Source organism: Oreochromis niloticus, linkage group LG23, assembly GCF_001858045.2.
Source record: "Oreochromis niloticus isolate F11D_XX linkage group LG23, O_niloticus_UMD_NMBU, whole genome shotgun sequence".
Classification (NCBI taxonomy): Eukaryota; Metazoa; Chordata; class Actinopteri; order Cichliformes; family Cichlidae; genus Oreochromis; species Oreochromis niloticus.
The window spans coordinates 30,480,429-30,497,787 of record NC_031986.2 but is presented as its reverse complement, the minus strand read 5'-3'; the positions used below and the strand labels follow the sequence as shown (position 1 = coordinate 30,497,787).

Here is a 17,359-nt window from a genome sequence, read left to right as displayed (position 1 = left end):
TGTGACCCTGAAGTGGTCATATGTGACCATCTGGCCATAATGCCCTATGTCAATCATACCGGATCGTATACAGCTTTAACAGTTGACATTTGGCATATGGCTTAAATCATTCTTTCTGAACTATTTCATACTTTCTAAGGAAGGCAGCCTTGCAGCCACTTATTCTTTATTTATGCAGAATTACCCAGTAAAAGCTTATTTGCTATAACTACTAGCAAAATTATAATAAATGACAAAGATTTTAAGCTTAATGATGATTGTGCCTAGGAGATCCTGCACATTTTCCTTCCTCAATAGTACCTGACCCTCAACCAGGTTGAGAGTGGGTTGTGGGCAGGTTGTGGTCATTGTTCACAGAAATAGTCCAGCACCCTGTGGTGCTCTCTGGGTGAAAATACACCAGATGGTCTTCTGGGGGAAGAGAATTTCTATAGTTAATAGTTAAGAAGCAGCAAAAGTGCCAATTGCTTGCCTTAAATTTTAGTAAGTACTGAAAAAGCAATTTATTTCCACATAGACTGCAAAAGAAAAGGGAAGGAGCTAAAGGATAATTAAATATAAATAGAGCTATAGCTTATAACTCTTAACTGACTGGAAAGTCTATCCATGCTTCTTTGTCAATCTCTTATTCTTCCAAGGTTGCAGTATGACTGGACCATATCCCAACTGACACTGGGTTCAAGTCAAGGAACCCTGGAACCTGGACCGTTGTTCTGGGAATCCATCCTACCTCACAAAACATCCTACCCATTGTTTCTGCGCATACGCTGCACATGTGCACAACACAAAACCCAAATTTACTTAGGGTTAGGATTAGTCAGAAGTCATCGTCAAATTATAATACGGGTAGGACGATTTGCCAAAGTAGGGCAGTTTCTCAGAACACTGGATGCCAGTCCATCACAGAGCTAAGAGAGAGGCCTACATACAGTCAACTTAGAATCCTCACTTAACCTGGCATACATGTCAGACTGGAAACCACAGCACCTGAAAAACTTCCTTTTTGAGACCACAGTTCTAACCATGATATGACTGTGCCAACTAATATCTGGACAGGAATAAAGAATCAAAGATCAAAAAACAAGTGAAGTGCTCACCAGAGGATGTTGAGCACAGTGCAGGTTGTCAGACCTCCAATCACTGCTCTCCGAAACCACAGGATCTAAAGATGAAGACAAAAGACAACACGATAACCAACATCCGGCTCAAGCAGCGTAACAGGAGAACATTGTGGAACAATTGCACTACATAATCACATAACTGCACAGGTGATAATACAGAGTTCCTCAAAAGCAAACTTAGTTGCTGCTATTCCGGTGATTTGTGCACTAAATGATGCTTAGGTGAACTGATCAGTGGCAGAGAGAGCATCTAGACTTTGTGGGTCTGACTCTTTGTATATGGGCTGTGGATGTGACATGGCAGTTTTACTGCATCACGAGAAATAAAAATTAAATTACTTAGTACTGTCCTCATGGTCCTCAATTTAAATCAAACATATTGATTTAAATTGACCTATTGTTATAAAACCTCACTTCATTTTTCATTTTTAAAACCTTTTTTTGCCTGATTTAAAATATATTCAACTGTAACTGTAAATATCATGTAATAGCAACTGCATGTAACCATGTAATTGCCACCCACGAATTAAGAAATGCAGCTTTTATACAGTAAATGACATGCTTAAAAAAGCTGATAAACACCTCTGGCATAACTTTGTAACTATTGTAGTAAATGACAATTGTTTTTTTCCGTACATGCATTTCTAAAAATTTAGTTATTTTAGGTTGAAACAGTGCAAATGCTTCAAAAACAGTCACTTAATTGAAAAAAATGTATATACCTGTATATTTTTTAATTTTCCTCTTTCAATGTGATCTTCTACGAAACAAAACTATATTAGTTGTATATTTGTCATATACCCATATGCTCAAAGCAAAATATGCATCTTCAAAGTAACATTAAAAACAATGACTCAAACATAGATGCTAGCCTCTGTAGTCATGCAGGTGCTTGTTTATATGATATTGTTATCATGTTATTCTGGCTTTGAAACATTACGGTAGTAAAATGCAGGCCTGTAGTCAGGAACTCTGTGATATGAAGATATTTACATCAGAATACTTTTTCATTTTAGAGAAGTAAGTGTGTTTCTATTCTTCTGTATTTATGTATATTCTCAATTGGAGGATTTTGGAATGGCAACAAAGTTATATGGCATATCTCCACTTATCAAGAATGGAAAAAGCAATCAATCTGCATTTTCTTTACCTGGTTTTCTAGACGTGTAGTAAATGAATAGAATTTCTCATGTTATTTTTTGTTAATCACTAAGCCCTTTTACTCTTATTTATTTATATTAATAAATGCTTTTGCATGTGTCCAGATGATAGTCTGAGACAGGAGCTTGGGCAATAAAAGACTAGACTGTGTGGCTGGGAAAGAGCTGTGACCTAACAGCATTACTTCTGACCTGACCAATAAAGACTGACCCATCCTGCAGGTAGGGTTAGTCACCTATCAGAAATGGTGAGATACAGAAAAGGAAACCTGAATTTTTCCCTCCACAAACAATACCTATCAAGAATTCTTTATTTTGACACCTGGGCTCTAGTTTCCCATCATGCTGTGTGGAAATGGGCAAAACTGTTTGGAATCAGCAGACTGTTATTCTGCATGCACCACAATCTGCAGTGCATGCCTTTTAAACAGCAGAGAGACCCGCTGGAGGCAGTTTTCCTTCCTCTTGTAACACTCAATAGGAGATACTGGAAATATGACACCTGCATTTCCAAATGCACCATTGTGAAGGTAACATCTCAAAATTTCAGCAAAGCCGTACTGGGGCCACCTTACTGTGCATCTAATATCTAGATGCATGCAAAGTCATATATTTATATAAAATCAGAGTAACACAGTTTAGTGTTGTGAAATAATTTTAAAAGGAATAAAATAATGGAGCAATTTTTGGCCCGATTATGACAGTAGGTCGACTCCAAACACTTCTATCTGATGCAAAATAGGCTTGATGAGTGAGGTCTCACAATAACTTAATATTTCTTTAATATTTCTACATAAATTGTTTGCATCAGCGTTAATTAAGGAGTTGAATTGTTCCAATTATCTAGTTAATCTAAGGAACACTTCTTTGTCAAACATTTCTGCATCAGTGCTGGAGCTTAATACCTGGAGCCATCAGTAGAATAATAATATGGTTGACCACCTGTGTAAGAGCCTTTCAGTCCTAATTCTTCTCCAAAATTCTAGTTTATTTCTCACAGTGATGCCAGGCTCTCGCTCTCTCTTTCTACTGCTAACTCATGTTGAAGAATACGAACACAGTGCTTCCCAAGCCATTTCTGAATTCAGTACACTGAGTCCACAGATCAGCGGGTAGTGCCAGGTGCAGTCCCAAGATTAGATTTACCTGTGTTCTGTTGTGTGAGATCTGTGAGAAAAGCAGAGGCATCACGTTTACAATCCCACCTGTCAAGACCAAAAACAGAGCAGCGCGTCATTCATATGATACCTCCGTCTGTAATCTGTGGGCTTTTTTTACTGTTCCACAGGACAAAAATCTTTCTATTTAATATGAGAAGGGAGACACAGAAAATACCCAAATAGGTTTCCAGATATCACTGTTTGAAATAAAAACATCCCAACAGTACTACCTTAGTAAGGAAGCAAAACTAAATTATGGAGATATTGGTATCATGAATCCCACTTCTTTTATTAGCATTTTAAACATTTTTTTGTCAGAAACTTTAGTTTAAATTCAAGCAACTCAAAAATTCAGCAGAAAATATAAAGCTGAAAGAGTCAAAAGCTGTAGTTCATTGAGAGGCCTCTGGTTCCAAAAGTGAGTGCGCTCCTCTAGATTCCCATTTTAAAACGCACTTCTTACAGTAAAAGAAACTGTTCTATATTTGGTTCAACTTCACATTTAACGACAGCTGTACAGCATTTATTAAGGCTTAGTTTGCATTATAAGGGGCGTGGCCATGTCAGACAGCTAGAGCAGCTCCCAAAGCTGCCATGTGATTGGCTTATGCTCACTAAATATTTCATCATGAGAAGCAGCAGATATGTCTGAAGATTTGTCTTTGCAATCATGGCATTTTGTTTCTATATTAGCCAAATCAATCGCTGTCACCAAGCTGCAAAATTACAGTTTCCCTGCTTGTTTGCAGTTCAGTTCCTCATTATAATGGCACTTTCTCCCTTTAAAATTCCATTTAGAGAAATCAGTCTCCAAAGGTGGCAGAGAAATAGGTCCCACCCTGCTGAGCTGCACTGCATTAGTCTTGGTTTTGGGGGAGTAGTTTTAGAGTTTCAGCATAGTCTGAATGTTGTTTGAGAAGCTTTTAAAATCCTGACCAGAATTCAGAAGAAAAAGTAATCCATTTTTAATCTTGGGAAAATGATTTAAAGTTGTTCTGTATACTGTTCCACACAACCAGCAGTGACAAACTGCAAAGCAGCTGTCATAGCTGGCAGTTTGCATGTTCAAATGGTTCTCTGAAGTAATGGAAGCGGGTAGGAAGTATAGTCAGAGCTGTCACAGAGATGCTAATGAAACAGAGCAATCACCCCTTAGCCTGCCACAGCTGATGTGTTGCAGTTACTTCAGGAAGTCAGAGTACTCGCTGGTACACACACACGCGCACACGAGCACGCGCACACACACCAAAGCTCAGACCACTCTCTCCATCCAGCTACCTCCATCTGTTAAGCGTGAGTCCTAACAGTTGTTTTGACTGAGCCTGCTCTAACTTATGTGAGAATGCATTTTGGGATATTCTACCTTCTGTTTACTTTAGTCTCATATTTAAGTCTGTGCAGTGAAACAGAAGACACTGACTCATCCTCTGAAAATTGGTTTTTGTGAAAGGAGAAGCTTAACATAAAATGTAGTGATTAGTTTAAACGTAAATTGCTGAAGTACTCCAAAGGTTCTCATTGCTTTGTGAATATTTAACACTGTATGCAAAGATGGATGAAATTACGTCTTCCCACAAGTGATGCCAATGTGTGTCCTAAATGGGCACAGGCTTCCTCTTGTAACAACAAGCTGGGATGTGAAGAAGTGGCAAAAATCTGTCTATGCAGACATATCGCTGGCTGGCTGGATAACTAGTAGGTAGTAGTAGTCCCGAATTTGATGGCTGCACTACACAAAGTTCAACACACATCTGTGCCGGGCAGCAGGCAGGACTTTGATGTCTGGGCTCCATCTTCCAGTAATTCCTTAACAGACTTTGGTTTCAAATGACAGCCAATATTGCAGTGCTCATTTCTATTTCTATTTCCTCCTCACTTCGAACAGTAGGAGAAGATGGCGATGGATCATCCATCTGTACAGTCTGTGGTTTAACGTTACAAAGTGAAGACAGACGGATGAAAAGAAAAAGTTGAAAAGAGTGAAAAAGAGCAGACTGGGCATATGGAGGTCACAAAGAGCAAAAATCAGCACAGACTATCATGACGTCACAGATCCATCACTAGCTGATGCATTTGATTTTTTTAAAATGATAAACAGTTACGGTCTATTAAACGGTTTAAAAACAATTGAATAGATTCGTATTCTAAAGGGAATTAAAGATATTCTCTGTCGACACTAGATGTTTGTTCCCAAGTTTAAATAACGAACAATCATGTATTAGACCTCGGCAACAAGAAAACTGCATTTAGATGAGGGCTGGACTTCAGAAGCAGTGCTTCTTATGTTCTTAATCCCCCTGTTTAGAAAGAAAATCGTTTGACTTTTCCAGCACTTCTATTGTTTGTATCATTTGACTGTAGAAAAGAGAGATTACAAAAAATGAAAAAAACGAAACAAAAACAAGAACAAGTGATTGAGGGTGAAAACAGTTTTTGTTTTGGTTGTGTCTATTCTGAATATTTCCCTTCTGTTCGGATGTGCAGGATATGTGAGTCTGCCTGCGTGCGTCTCCTCCAGCGTGTTAAATTGGTGATCCTCCAGCTAAATTTTCACTTGGGACAAAGTCACAGCGAGGCAAATCTGGTGAATACGGCAGCTGACAAGCAGACTGTGTTGGTGTGGGTTAAAAAAACAAACCTAAAAGCACTCTGAGTCAGCACATGATGGCACTCTGCACACACCACAGTTCCCGTTGATTCTTCTGAATGTTCTGCAAATCACTGGTGACGCTACAGTAAATGCCCACCAGTCCGACTCCGGGGAACAAAAATCAGGGTGAACAACTCGAAAAATGATGGACACGCTCCTGGTTTTGTCTCTCATTTGATGAGCTGCCTTCGTGGTTTAAAACTGGACTTTTTCACTGAAACTATTGAAAACTGCTCATCCTGGCCCAGCTCATAGTTTTCTATATCATAACCATCCTGGTTTGTAAGATGACCTTGAACATTAAATTGACCAAATTTAAATTAGATAAGGTTTGTGATTTTTATGGTTCTTTTCCCAAATTCTGCACTTTCACAATTTTCTGGAAACTTGAATCAATTGAGGTCTTCCCAGCTATACTGAATCCCTGTTGCACATATGACTTGGCTCACTATTATTTATGTTGTTATGTCTGTAAAGTCTCATTCTTCAGTGTATCTTTGCAGTAAAGAGAGCCAAGAGTAAGTGGTGAAACAGCAGTGAAGTCAAATGATCAGTCAGAATTCAAATAGTCAACCTGTGCAAACAGTAGCTTTGCACACATCAGGTGCAGTACGAGGCAAAAGTCTCGAGCCAGCCCTGATTTCTTTATATTTTCCTTGGAAATGGCATTAGAGGAACAAGTCTTATAGATACATCTACTCCAAGTATTCATAATAAAGTCTGAGGATCATGCAAACTGTGGGAGAAACCACAAGATGAGGTTCAGCCAGGAGTTCAAAGGTATGCTTTGGTTACACTTGAAGCACATTTAAATAACTTGTTTTCTCATTTCTTAGGAGATAATCTGTTCATGCAATGAAATTCCAATTTTGGTAGCAGCTGGAATGGAAAGTCAGACCATCATTAGCTTCAACATCCTTTGCAGTACCACGGACCGAAAAAGGGCCACAAAGACGCAATGATAAAAAGATGAAGACAAAAAAAAGGAAGGAATGTGAGCTTTATTGCACAAAGCTGAAGCTTACCCAGAGCCACTGTGCCCATTAGGAAAGGTTTTCCCATCTGACTGAAGTCACTGCTGCTCTGAAGGCCGACCTCTGACCCTACTGCAAATGTCACAGCCACCTGAGAGAGACACAGACGAATGCACACACACAGGCCTTCTGTTACATCTCAGGCAGTATATTTTTCCCTAGTTCTAGATAAAAGAAGAGAAACATCAAGCTTTTCTTTGTGCAGGAAGATAATTAATTCTCTCACCGTAACACACAAACAAGACAGGACAGTTACATCAAAAAAACCATTTATTTCTTACTTCTAAAACAAGTTATGTATAAGCACTTTGGGTGATTTGTTATGGTGCACCTGCCCTGCTGTAGGTACCAAAGCACTTTTTAATCTCTTAAACTTACGAACCCTGGAGAGAAAGCAGGTTGGAAGTTTATATTCACATCGAGTGAAACAACTCTGCTATCTAACAAACTTTCAGCATTGCTGTTACAATTTCTCATGTGACACCACAACATGTGCAAAGGAAAAAAACCCCCACTAAAACATATGAAGAGCACCAACATTTTATCAGCAATCAGACGAGCAAAGCTGTGCAAATTATGACATTTTTTTCGTGTTAGTCATACTTCCTATCTAATATTTCAGATGCTATTAACTGTTTCTAAATTGCAAAAATACTTGAGGGCAAATTTACTACACAGCCCAAATTAGTAGGTGGGAAAAAGAGGTTGGGAAGGTCTGGGGTTGATCTACTAGTAATATGCAAAATTATGAACTGAGGTGTACCAATAATGACCAAGTCACTTTAAGAAGACCACAAAAATTGCATGGAGCCACAAACAAGAAGAACTGTGTCAGGAACCGAGACTGTACTGGCAACACATATTCAGCTTGTTACTCGTCATCCAACAAAATAATCCAAGTGTACGTTTCCAGAATGAGTTTTTCTTGGAAAACAGCACAGACTGAGAGAAACAGCAAAAGAAAAAAAAAAAAAAAAAAAATCTGCAGTACAATTGGAGGTCTTAGTGGACAAATTGAACAATTTCAGTAACATACTTCAAAATTGCCATGTCCAGCCTGGCCACAGTGTGACTGCAGCAGGAGGAAATTTCTAAAAAGATATCACAAAATTACAACAGCAATGGATGACTTGAAGTGACACAAGAAGTAAATAGTCATTTTTTCTACTTTCACACAGCCCGTGTAGACTAATGTCTTTTTTCCAAACCAAGTTTAGCAAGCTGGAGTTCTGTGGTTCACATGAAGTTATTTTCTGGCCTGAACAATAAGCCTCTTGCTAGTTTCCTTGCAGTTATGGGACAGCATTTGAAATAGTTATAATCGCGACAGATCATCGCTACATTATCAGTAGTGTTAAAGCACTGGTACTTGTTTTTTCAAAATATCCAGACTATACCTGTAAGCATCTCAGAATAGTTTAGAGCAGGGGTGTCTCGAGGCCTTGAGGGCCGGTGTCCTGCAGGTTTTAGATAACACCCTGGGTCAGCACACCTGAATCAAATGATTAGTTCAATACCAGGTCTCTGGAGAACTTCAAGACATGTTGAGGAGGTCATTTAGCCATTTAAATTAGCTGTGTTGGATCAAGGACACATCTAAAACCTGCAGGACGCCGGCCTTGAGGTCTGGAGTTGGACACCCCTGGTTTAGAGCATTTGCACAGCCTTCCTCATAGTCATCCCAACTCATCAGAAGTCAGTCACCTCTTCCTTTGCTGGTTTTGAACCTTTTTATTCTTCTTAATAATGGCCTATGAAATGTTTACTAGTGGCTGATTTTTAATACTGAATTTCAAAGTGAACCAATTATCAAGAACCGAGTATCTTCACATGTGTGAACGTGAAAAGCAATTTTAAAGTTTCAGACATATATGGCTACTAAAGTCTAGAAATGTAGACCAAGTGTAAAATGTAAAGTTTAGAGTAGTGTATAAAAGCATATAGATAAGAAAATATGAAAGGAAAAAATGAGAAAAAATAAGCATTGATATTTCGAGTTGGACAACAGACAAAGATTTCCTTTATTATATTAAGATTTTAGAATTATGCGACATGATAAAAATGCATAAATTATCATGTTTATAATCACACCACAGACATGTCGTATGAGCCATGTAATACATACAGTGAATGCCTATCTTTTATACATTTCTCCCCCCACATGTGGCTGAGGGACACAGGATAAAGACTAAAACACAAAACTCACCAGATTCTTTTGCGTTTGTATTGTGCTTTCGATGTTTTGAGGTAGTATGTAGTAAATGCTCAGTATTGGTGCTGTGATTACAGGCTGTGAATTCTGAAAATGTGTGATTCTGACCACAGATGAAGCTGTTTTGTTGTGCTGGTTTGATTGTTTGGGAACACTGAGTTTTGTGAATGTAGTTTGAAAATTGTGCTTTGTGTTTACAGTTTAGAGAAAAGGGTGGAAGGTTTCAGAAATGAGTCTTTGCAAAAAAAACAAACAAACAAACAAAAAAAACAAAACAAAAAACTGTAAGCCAGAAATAAAGAGTTGAGTTGAGAACTGTCCACATTTTAAAGAAATGAGCTGGTTCAGTTTTTCCAGCGCTGACCGTAACCGCCAACCTAACAGAGTGCTCATAAAGAAAGTGTACAGAGCACACTTTGAGGAGGGATCAAAGATCAAGTCAAAGCCTACCCTCCAGCCTGATTCAGCACAAAGATGTTGGGCCGACATGACTCACTTGTTGACTTTGATTTTTAGGTTACACTGTGCTGTGTGAAGCTTTCAGCAGCATTCCAGTTTTGGCCTTTGGCTTTTTGAAGTACACAATATTTACAGTATGCAAATATCGACTCCACAGAGAACAGCTGTACTTACTGTACGCAGTATCTAAATTCTCTTACTGACCTTTGTTTATTGTTCAAGAATACAAAATACATTAACTTTATCATCAAACCATAAACTTTTACAGTCGCCTCATACCCTGAAATTCTTTTTCTATATTATGATGTAGCATATGCTCAGTGATGTTTTTATTTGGACTGAGCCACTTGGTTTTTTAACACAGATGAAATTGCTTGAGGATATCGTTTATTTATTTTCCCAGAAAAGTCAATCATTACATGAATGTTGTTTGAAAAATGGGTTTCGTGTTTACCGTTTGGAGTAAAAGATGGAAGGTTTCAATGAAAGAAATTCAAGAAATGAAAAACTTTCTGCAATTTCATGTCAGAGAGTATTTGTGATGTCTAATTTTCATTTCTGCAGCATCAAACAGGATTTGACAACATTTGTTGACATTTTCCATCTCAGGCTGAGAAACAGAAGACAAAACCCACGCTGGAAGCTCACCTGACGTGAACAACAATAGTCATATCAGAAATCTGCTTAACATTTAGTAAGATGAGTAAGTGTGATCTGTAGGTTGCCAAAACATGAGTGCAAGAGCAACTGGTGTTTTAGTGCACAAAAACACTGTGCACATTTTTTCAAAAGAACAAGGAAGAGGAAATTGGGGTGAAGGAGACCAGTAGTGTTAAAAACAAACGAAAAAATAATAATAGTAGCAGCAAGTTAATTAGAGGAGGGGGGAAAAAAAGGACTGGGCCGAAAAGCAAAATGTGGAGACTAGAAAAAAATGGAAAAGAGAGAAGTGGAGGGCAGCAGTACTGGTTTTAATGACTTCAAAGTCCTAGACACATTTTTCAGCTGATGTTTTTAGGTTATTTCGTAGTCGTTTGATCTAATGTTAGTCCTAAAAATTAATAAATAAAAAAAATCTCCCCCTCCTTAGTGACGTGGCACCTGACTGTGTCCATGAAAGTAGCATAAAATTATGAAAAACAAATGCAGTTCAAATAAACCTGACCACATGAACCTGACCATAAATTCTGCCTCCTCTCGCCCCATCCCCAACATCCTCCTCTGTCACACCAATCCTCTTTTCCTCCTGTCTAGCAGCTCCATCTTCAACATCTTTTGTCCGATACATCAACAAACCCCTTTGTACGTGTCCAAAGCATCTGGGCCCTGCCTTTCAAACTAACTTTGTCTCTGAACAACTCAACCTGAACTGTCGTTCTCATGTACTCATTTTTAATCCCGTCCCTCCCGGTCAATCCCAGTGAAAAATCTTAGCTTCTTCAACTCCACCACCTCCATCTACACCTCCTGTCTTTTTGTCAGTACAATAGTCTCCAAACCATACATCACAGCAGGTCTCACTATTTTCCTGTAAAGGCAAAATAATAGTCTGATCCAAAATTTTTCCCAATTTCTAGTCATGCACATAAAATGAAACAAAACTCCAACTTTTTCAGCAATCCACATATGCGCAGCTTTAAAACAAGGAAGGATTTCCAAGTTCTGTTTGGTTCACCTCAACCAAGGAAAAATACAAATTTTGAAAAAGAGTAATGAAAGAAAAGAAGGCTAAACATTTTTAGGTGCAGGATATCTGAGACTTTGAAGCAGCGGTCAAGTCTCTGGAGAGCTCCCATCGAGGAGATGATCACCCAGGTTACACAAACCATCGTGAGGTTTGTGTAAGAACAAACACACGTCTTAAGAGGTGAAAATGTTGAATGTAGACCAAGATAATACCACAGTGGTTACATCAGGCAGGGCATCCACTATAAAATTCTACCAAATCAAACATTCAATTTTGACTCATGATCATGTCAGACTCTCTCTTCAGCTCCAGAACACTATTAACCTACATTTCCTTCAAATTTACCCCCATTTCATTTCACTTCCTATCTACACTGTGGTACAACATTTTGAATCCACCTCCTCTGCTCCTGACCTTGCTTCCCTCCCCCCAGTCTCCTCCACACAGCTCTTACGTTTAAAGACCCTACTTTGACCTCCACAAACTTTTTCCTTTGCTTTCCTCTCCTTTCCTTAATCCGTCTCTGAATACGGCTCCCCCCTTCTGCTCTTCATTTGTCTTTGTCCAACAGTACCACAGTTTACTTCGGCACCCTGTTGGCCAGCAGCACTGGAGGCATCATAAACCGGGGCCCTGACTGATTAGTTCTGAAAAATCTCATTCTTGATGACCTGCATGTTTGATTTGGCAAAGGTTTTGTGCCGGATGCCCTTCCTGATGTAACCTTCCCCATCTTATCCATGTTTGGGATCAGCATCAGGAGTATGTTGGCTTGTGCTCCCCCTGGTTAGGTTTTTTCACATTCTCATAAACACACACACACACACACACACACACACACACACACACACACACACACACACACACACACACACACACACACACTTCAGAAAAGGTTTGGTAATAATTTGAGAAATTTCCTCATCGTTCCACAGGTGGAGCACGTTAAATTCGAGAGAAAGGGTGGACCATATTTTACTTAAGCAGTCACCCCTCAGACTCACCCAAACACAAATGCACCACAGGCCTAACTACATTGTCCTCTTCCAAGTGATTTGACCCCCTTGCACCAGGCTGCAATATTCCCTTGCTGTCATGGGAGCGAGTAGCATTAAAGGTTCAATGACAACTTTATTAGAGGTGAGGGTCTGGAATCTTAACCAATTATAAAGCCTGAATAAATGTCACGCTAATTATTTCCAGAAAACCGTGAAATTGTAGTCGATTCTCCGTGAATAATCTACCTTCAAACATAATTCCACAGCTCAGTGCATGAGATTCATTTAAAAGTGTGTGTGTGTGTGTGTGTGTGTGTGTGTGTGTGTGTGTGTGTGTGTGTGTGTGTGTGTGTGTGTGTGTGTGTGTCTGTGTCTGTGTGTGTGTAGCATTGCTATGTGTGGCTTATGTAATGGCTAAAGCTACATTCGGGCCTATTTCACAATGACTTAATAGAGCTCTTATCAAGGTGCATAAACTTCATTTGGGCTGCCCTGTTATTTTATTTAGCTGCAGGTTTTTGTGTGGAGCAATCAGTCAGACGTCAGGCCTGAAGGAGCTGCTGGAGCAGCACATCGATTCGGATGAAATTACATAAAGGAGGGAAGAGGAGAAGGAATGAAGAAGAAAGGAGAAGAGGAGTGGAGAGGAGGGAATATGTTTTCATTACAAAGTGAGAGATCCCACACTGTAAAATCTAATTAGTTCCCAGAACTCAAAAAAATTATGGAAACTCGTTGCCTCAAAAAAATTGAGTAAAGCTTAGCTAAAAATGACTAAGTTAGGACAACTTATTTACTTTGAGTACTCTGTACAAGCTCATTTGTTCCCAGAACTCAAAAAAATTGGATCAAGTTTACGTAAGATGACCAAGTTAGGGCAACTTACTCATTTTGAGTACACTGTACAGCTTTGTTAGCTCCCAGAACTCAAAAAAATTATGGAAACTCGTTGCCTCAAAAAAACTAAGTAAAGCTTACTTAAGATGACTGTTAGGACAACTAATGTATAAGTTGTCCTAACAGTCATCTTAAGTAAGCTTTACTTAGTTTTTTTGAGGCAACGAGTTTCCATAATTTTTACTACTTAATACTGCAAGTCTGCAGTATTAACAATAACTTGATATTTCTGACTGTACAATACTAATTGTTTACCTACTGACAAACATGTTAAGTTCAACTAAATGAAAAAACAATTTGTGGTACCATGAATATTTTTAAAAATAATTAACAACAATTTTTGTAATGATGTTAAAATGAGCCCAACTTTTATTTTCAAACACAACAAAGTACAACAGCCAACATACTGGACACTGTTCTGCTGAACAACAAACAATTATATTGCCATCACTGTTATAATCTTACAATGAAACAAAGTCTCAGATTTAATTATTCTGAAAATAAGTTTTAAGTTTGTTTTGTACTTACATTACTTATATAATCAAAATAAAATATTTGTTGTTCTGTCACAAGTGCAGTCTCTAATTTAAACAACACATTTGTTTTCCATTCCAACACAGGAGCTGGAATGTTGTATTATTTTAAGGATGCTTGTTTCCAGTCCAGGCATTACTGCCTGAATGACTGTCATGGATCGAGGTGATCCAAATGTAGGTGCAGAAGAAAGTCTTTAACTTCCCTTAAGTACACTGGCAGTGGATGTGGGTTGGAGATGCAATGAGCTTGAACCTGCAGGCGACCATCTTCACTGACCACACCATCTGTGACGGAGGACTCATCTCTCCTGGTGTCCTGCAAGCAAACAATCATATTTTTTGGAACATGAACTTAATTGCTTTCTTAAAACATTTTTTTCTGCATTTGGTATAAAACAGACTCCAATTTAGACGATCTCAGGCTCCCTCCCCACCGGAGAGGTGACATTCAATGTCCCAAATTGTCAGTCTGGATAACCCTGACCACCACCCAACACACAATAATGTCATGAAAGCATCATTTTAAAAAAGGGATATGCAAACATGGCCTCCCCTCTGTCAGTGCGCCCCAGGGTGGCTGTGGCTACAACGTAGCTTGCCATCACCAGTGTGTGAATGTGTGTATGAATGGGTGAATGACTGGATATGTAAAGCGCTTTGGGGTCCTTAGGGACCAGAAAAGCGCTATATAAATACAGGCCATTTACCAATAACTTTCATTCTAATGATGTGCAAAATGATTTTGGGCACAAAACAGATTTTGCTGTTAGAAAACTTGCAGACTTCACTATATACAGTGTAGACCCTCTAAACTAAGTTTGGGGGATGTGATCTTTCAAGAAATGCAGACCAAACTGTTGTTGTTTGTTCACTTACACAGCATGTCTTGTAGAATTAACTGTGGTCACCAGCAACAGCATAGTGCAGTCACATCTCAAGTCTAATAACAGAAGACAGGAAAAGATCAGTAAAGAAACAACTTCCCCAAACCAAACCACAAATAAAACAACAAGTAAAACAGGCTGATCTAAAGTATGATTAAAGTTCAGCCTGATTAATATAAATGTCACTGACAGTTGCTAATATATTGGAAAACCAAAATACTTACCACTGAGTTGATGTCTTTCTGTCCAACAACAGGAGTGCTGGTCCCGAGCCTCAAAGACAGTAAGAAGCAAGCAGAGGGAGAAAAAACAGAACATTTTTCAGAAACTGATTTGATCCTTAATGGCTGTGCAATCATTGTAACATAGAGTTTGCTTATGTTGTTAAATAAAGGCTAGATTTGACATTAATAGATGCCACAGATGTTGTAAAGCTGCCACAAAGCATGAAAAAAAAAAAATAGACGTCTCCGAAAACGTCGGAGCATTTTTGCAAATATGTGATGTCTTGATAAATCGAGCAGATATTTGAGCATTACATAGCTACATTGTCGCCTGAAAATATCTTAAAAGTTTATTTTGTGACCCAGAAAAAGTAATAAGTTTTTCAGCAGCGCTCCTCCGCCATTGCCGCGCTTACAAGTACGCACAGGCTCCGACAACCGTGGCCGATGCGATCCTCCTTTTCCCCAGACTACCCTTTCTGGGTCACAAAATAACCTTTTAAGATATTTTCAGGCGACAATGTAGCTATGTAATGCTCAAATATCTACTTAATTTATCAAAATATCACATATTTGCAAAAGTGCTTCCACGTTTTCGGAGAGCTCTGTTATCCACCCCCACACCCCACACCTACCCCACCCCTAACGGCTGCACCTCCCGAAGAATTTTGTCTGGGCTCTTATCTCACTTATTTATTTCAAACAATCAACAGAAAATTTCACCACATAGTTTTATGTAAGGTTTTTAAGGCTGTGGTGTTAATTTTTAAGTAAGACGAGCCCAGCGGCAGCAGCAACGCTAGGCTAACACTAACTAGCTAGCAAGATTTTAAACCTGGTGCTAAACTAAGAGAAGCCACAAAATCAGTTTGAATAAGAGTAAACATTTACTCACCAAGTCAGTGTATCAGGTAAAGATCCACAGCAATGACAACAATAATATCTTGAGCTGACGCTTCTCCAGGTTTGCTCAACATATTCCATAAAAAATGCACCGTGAACATGCGGACTGATCCGAGAGGGAGGAGGACGGTAGTCACGTGGCATTTTCAAAACACACCTTTCATCCTTCCGCACTGAGAAGCAAAACTTCCAGCTTACTTAGTTTTTCTAAGTTAAGACAAATCAAATAAATGGAGTTTATCAGCGTTTTTGCATAAAAAGTACTGGTAACTTATTTAAATTGAGTTCTAATAACAAATTGATAAAAATTGAGTTCAGCCTATTTAATATTTTTAATTAAACACAATATTACATTTTACAGTGCATGTGAGTGAAGCGAGTGTGACTTTACTCTCACGTTATGTGCAGTTTTTACGTTTCCTGGCAACTGAGAGGGACATGCTATGATATGAGTGGGAGATAAAAGTTGAATAATACAACCAAAAGTGGGCAACCAGGAAAGGAGTCAAAACAGTTTTCATATGTTGTGGGGAATCAGATTGGTTAAGCCATGTTGCTCATCTCACAGCTGCATGCTAGCATGCTAGCATCTGCTATCTATAGTAGCACTAAGAGGCAATCTCTGGGAATGCCAAAAACTGCAATTCTTAGAATGTCACATAAGGGTGGCACTAAACTAAGCCAAATTAAAGACCCCTAAGTTGAAATGCTCCACTTCAGCATGAAAACATATGTTTCCAGCTTTGTAGAAAACTAATTTAAGCCTTTAATACTAATCTTGCCCTTCATGACTTTTGAACTAGAGTAAATTTAAGTGCAATAAAGCTTAAAGCTATGCCTTTTGAAGGGTGAATGACAAGTAGGTGCCATTTCAGTATTTAATTAGAATAAGAGAGGCTCGCTTTCACTAGAAAAATTGACATTTTATAGCACAGTGACACTGATACAACCTGTCAGCCAAGCTAGCTAGCAGCACATTAGTTTGTAACCCTCGTATCATACCCTGGTCAAGCTTGGTTTCAAAATAAGCAGGATGGTGAGGGCATCCTGCCTACAGTATGTCCATCTTCCAGACTGTTTAGCAGAAGGTGGCAGCAATGTTACAGTTTATGTATCTGATCATAAACTATTGGGCAAATAAAAGTGTTTGATGATTTCATTCCCTGGGAGTCAGGATTGTTGTAACAATAAATTTCAGTTCATCTAACAGACAATTTTGATAACCACACACTGGCCAAACGAATCTTTGACTGCTGCTGCAAGCATGCAAGGAATACAGTGAGCTAAACATTCACTATTAATGCCTCCATCAGGTTACTTAAATAGACCTTTGTCTCACCAGAATCAATCCGAATCAACATGCCTTAAGGGCCTACTTACATACTCCTCACTCTGCCTCTCAACAGACCCCAAAACAAACAGTTATTTAAAGCC

The 17,359-nt window shown here is 38.8% G+C and overlaps 1 protein-coding gene across 5 annotated transcripts in view; it reads right to left on the bottom strand.

The window, feature by feature from the left end:
- Nucleotides 1-17,359, bottom strand: part of si:ch211-51h4.2 (uncharacterized) — a 93,093-nt gene that overhangs the window by 41,324 nt on the left and 34,410 nt on the right. For all 5 annotated transcript variants that reach the window (XM_013270751.3, XM_019351686.2, XM_005451126.4 and 2 more), the window contains 3 exons: nucleotides 7,117-7,216; nucleotides 3,428-3,486; nucleotides 1,098-1,162 (listed from right to left, as the gene is read on the bottom strand). In XM_013270751.3, coding sequence (XP_013126205.1) covers nucleotides 1,098-1,162; nucleotides 3,428-3,486; nucleotides 7,117-7,216 — 224 coding nt within the window. The remainder of the gene's footprint in view (nucleotides 1-1,097; nucleotides 1,163-3,427; nucleotides 3,487-7,116; nucleotides 7,217-17,359) is intronic.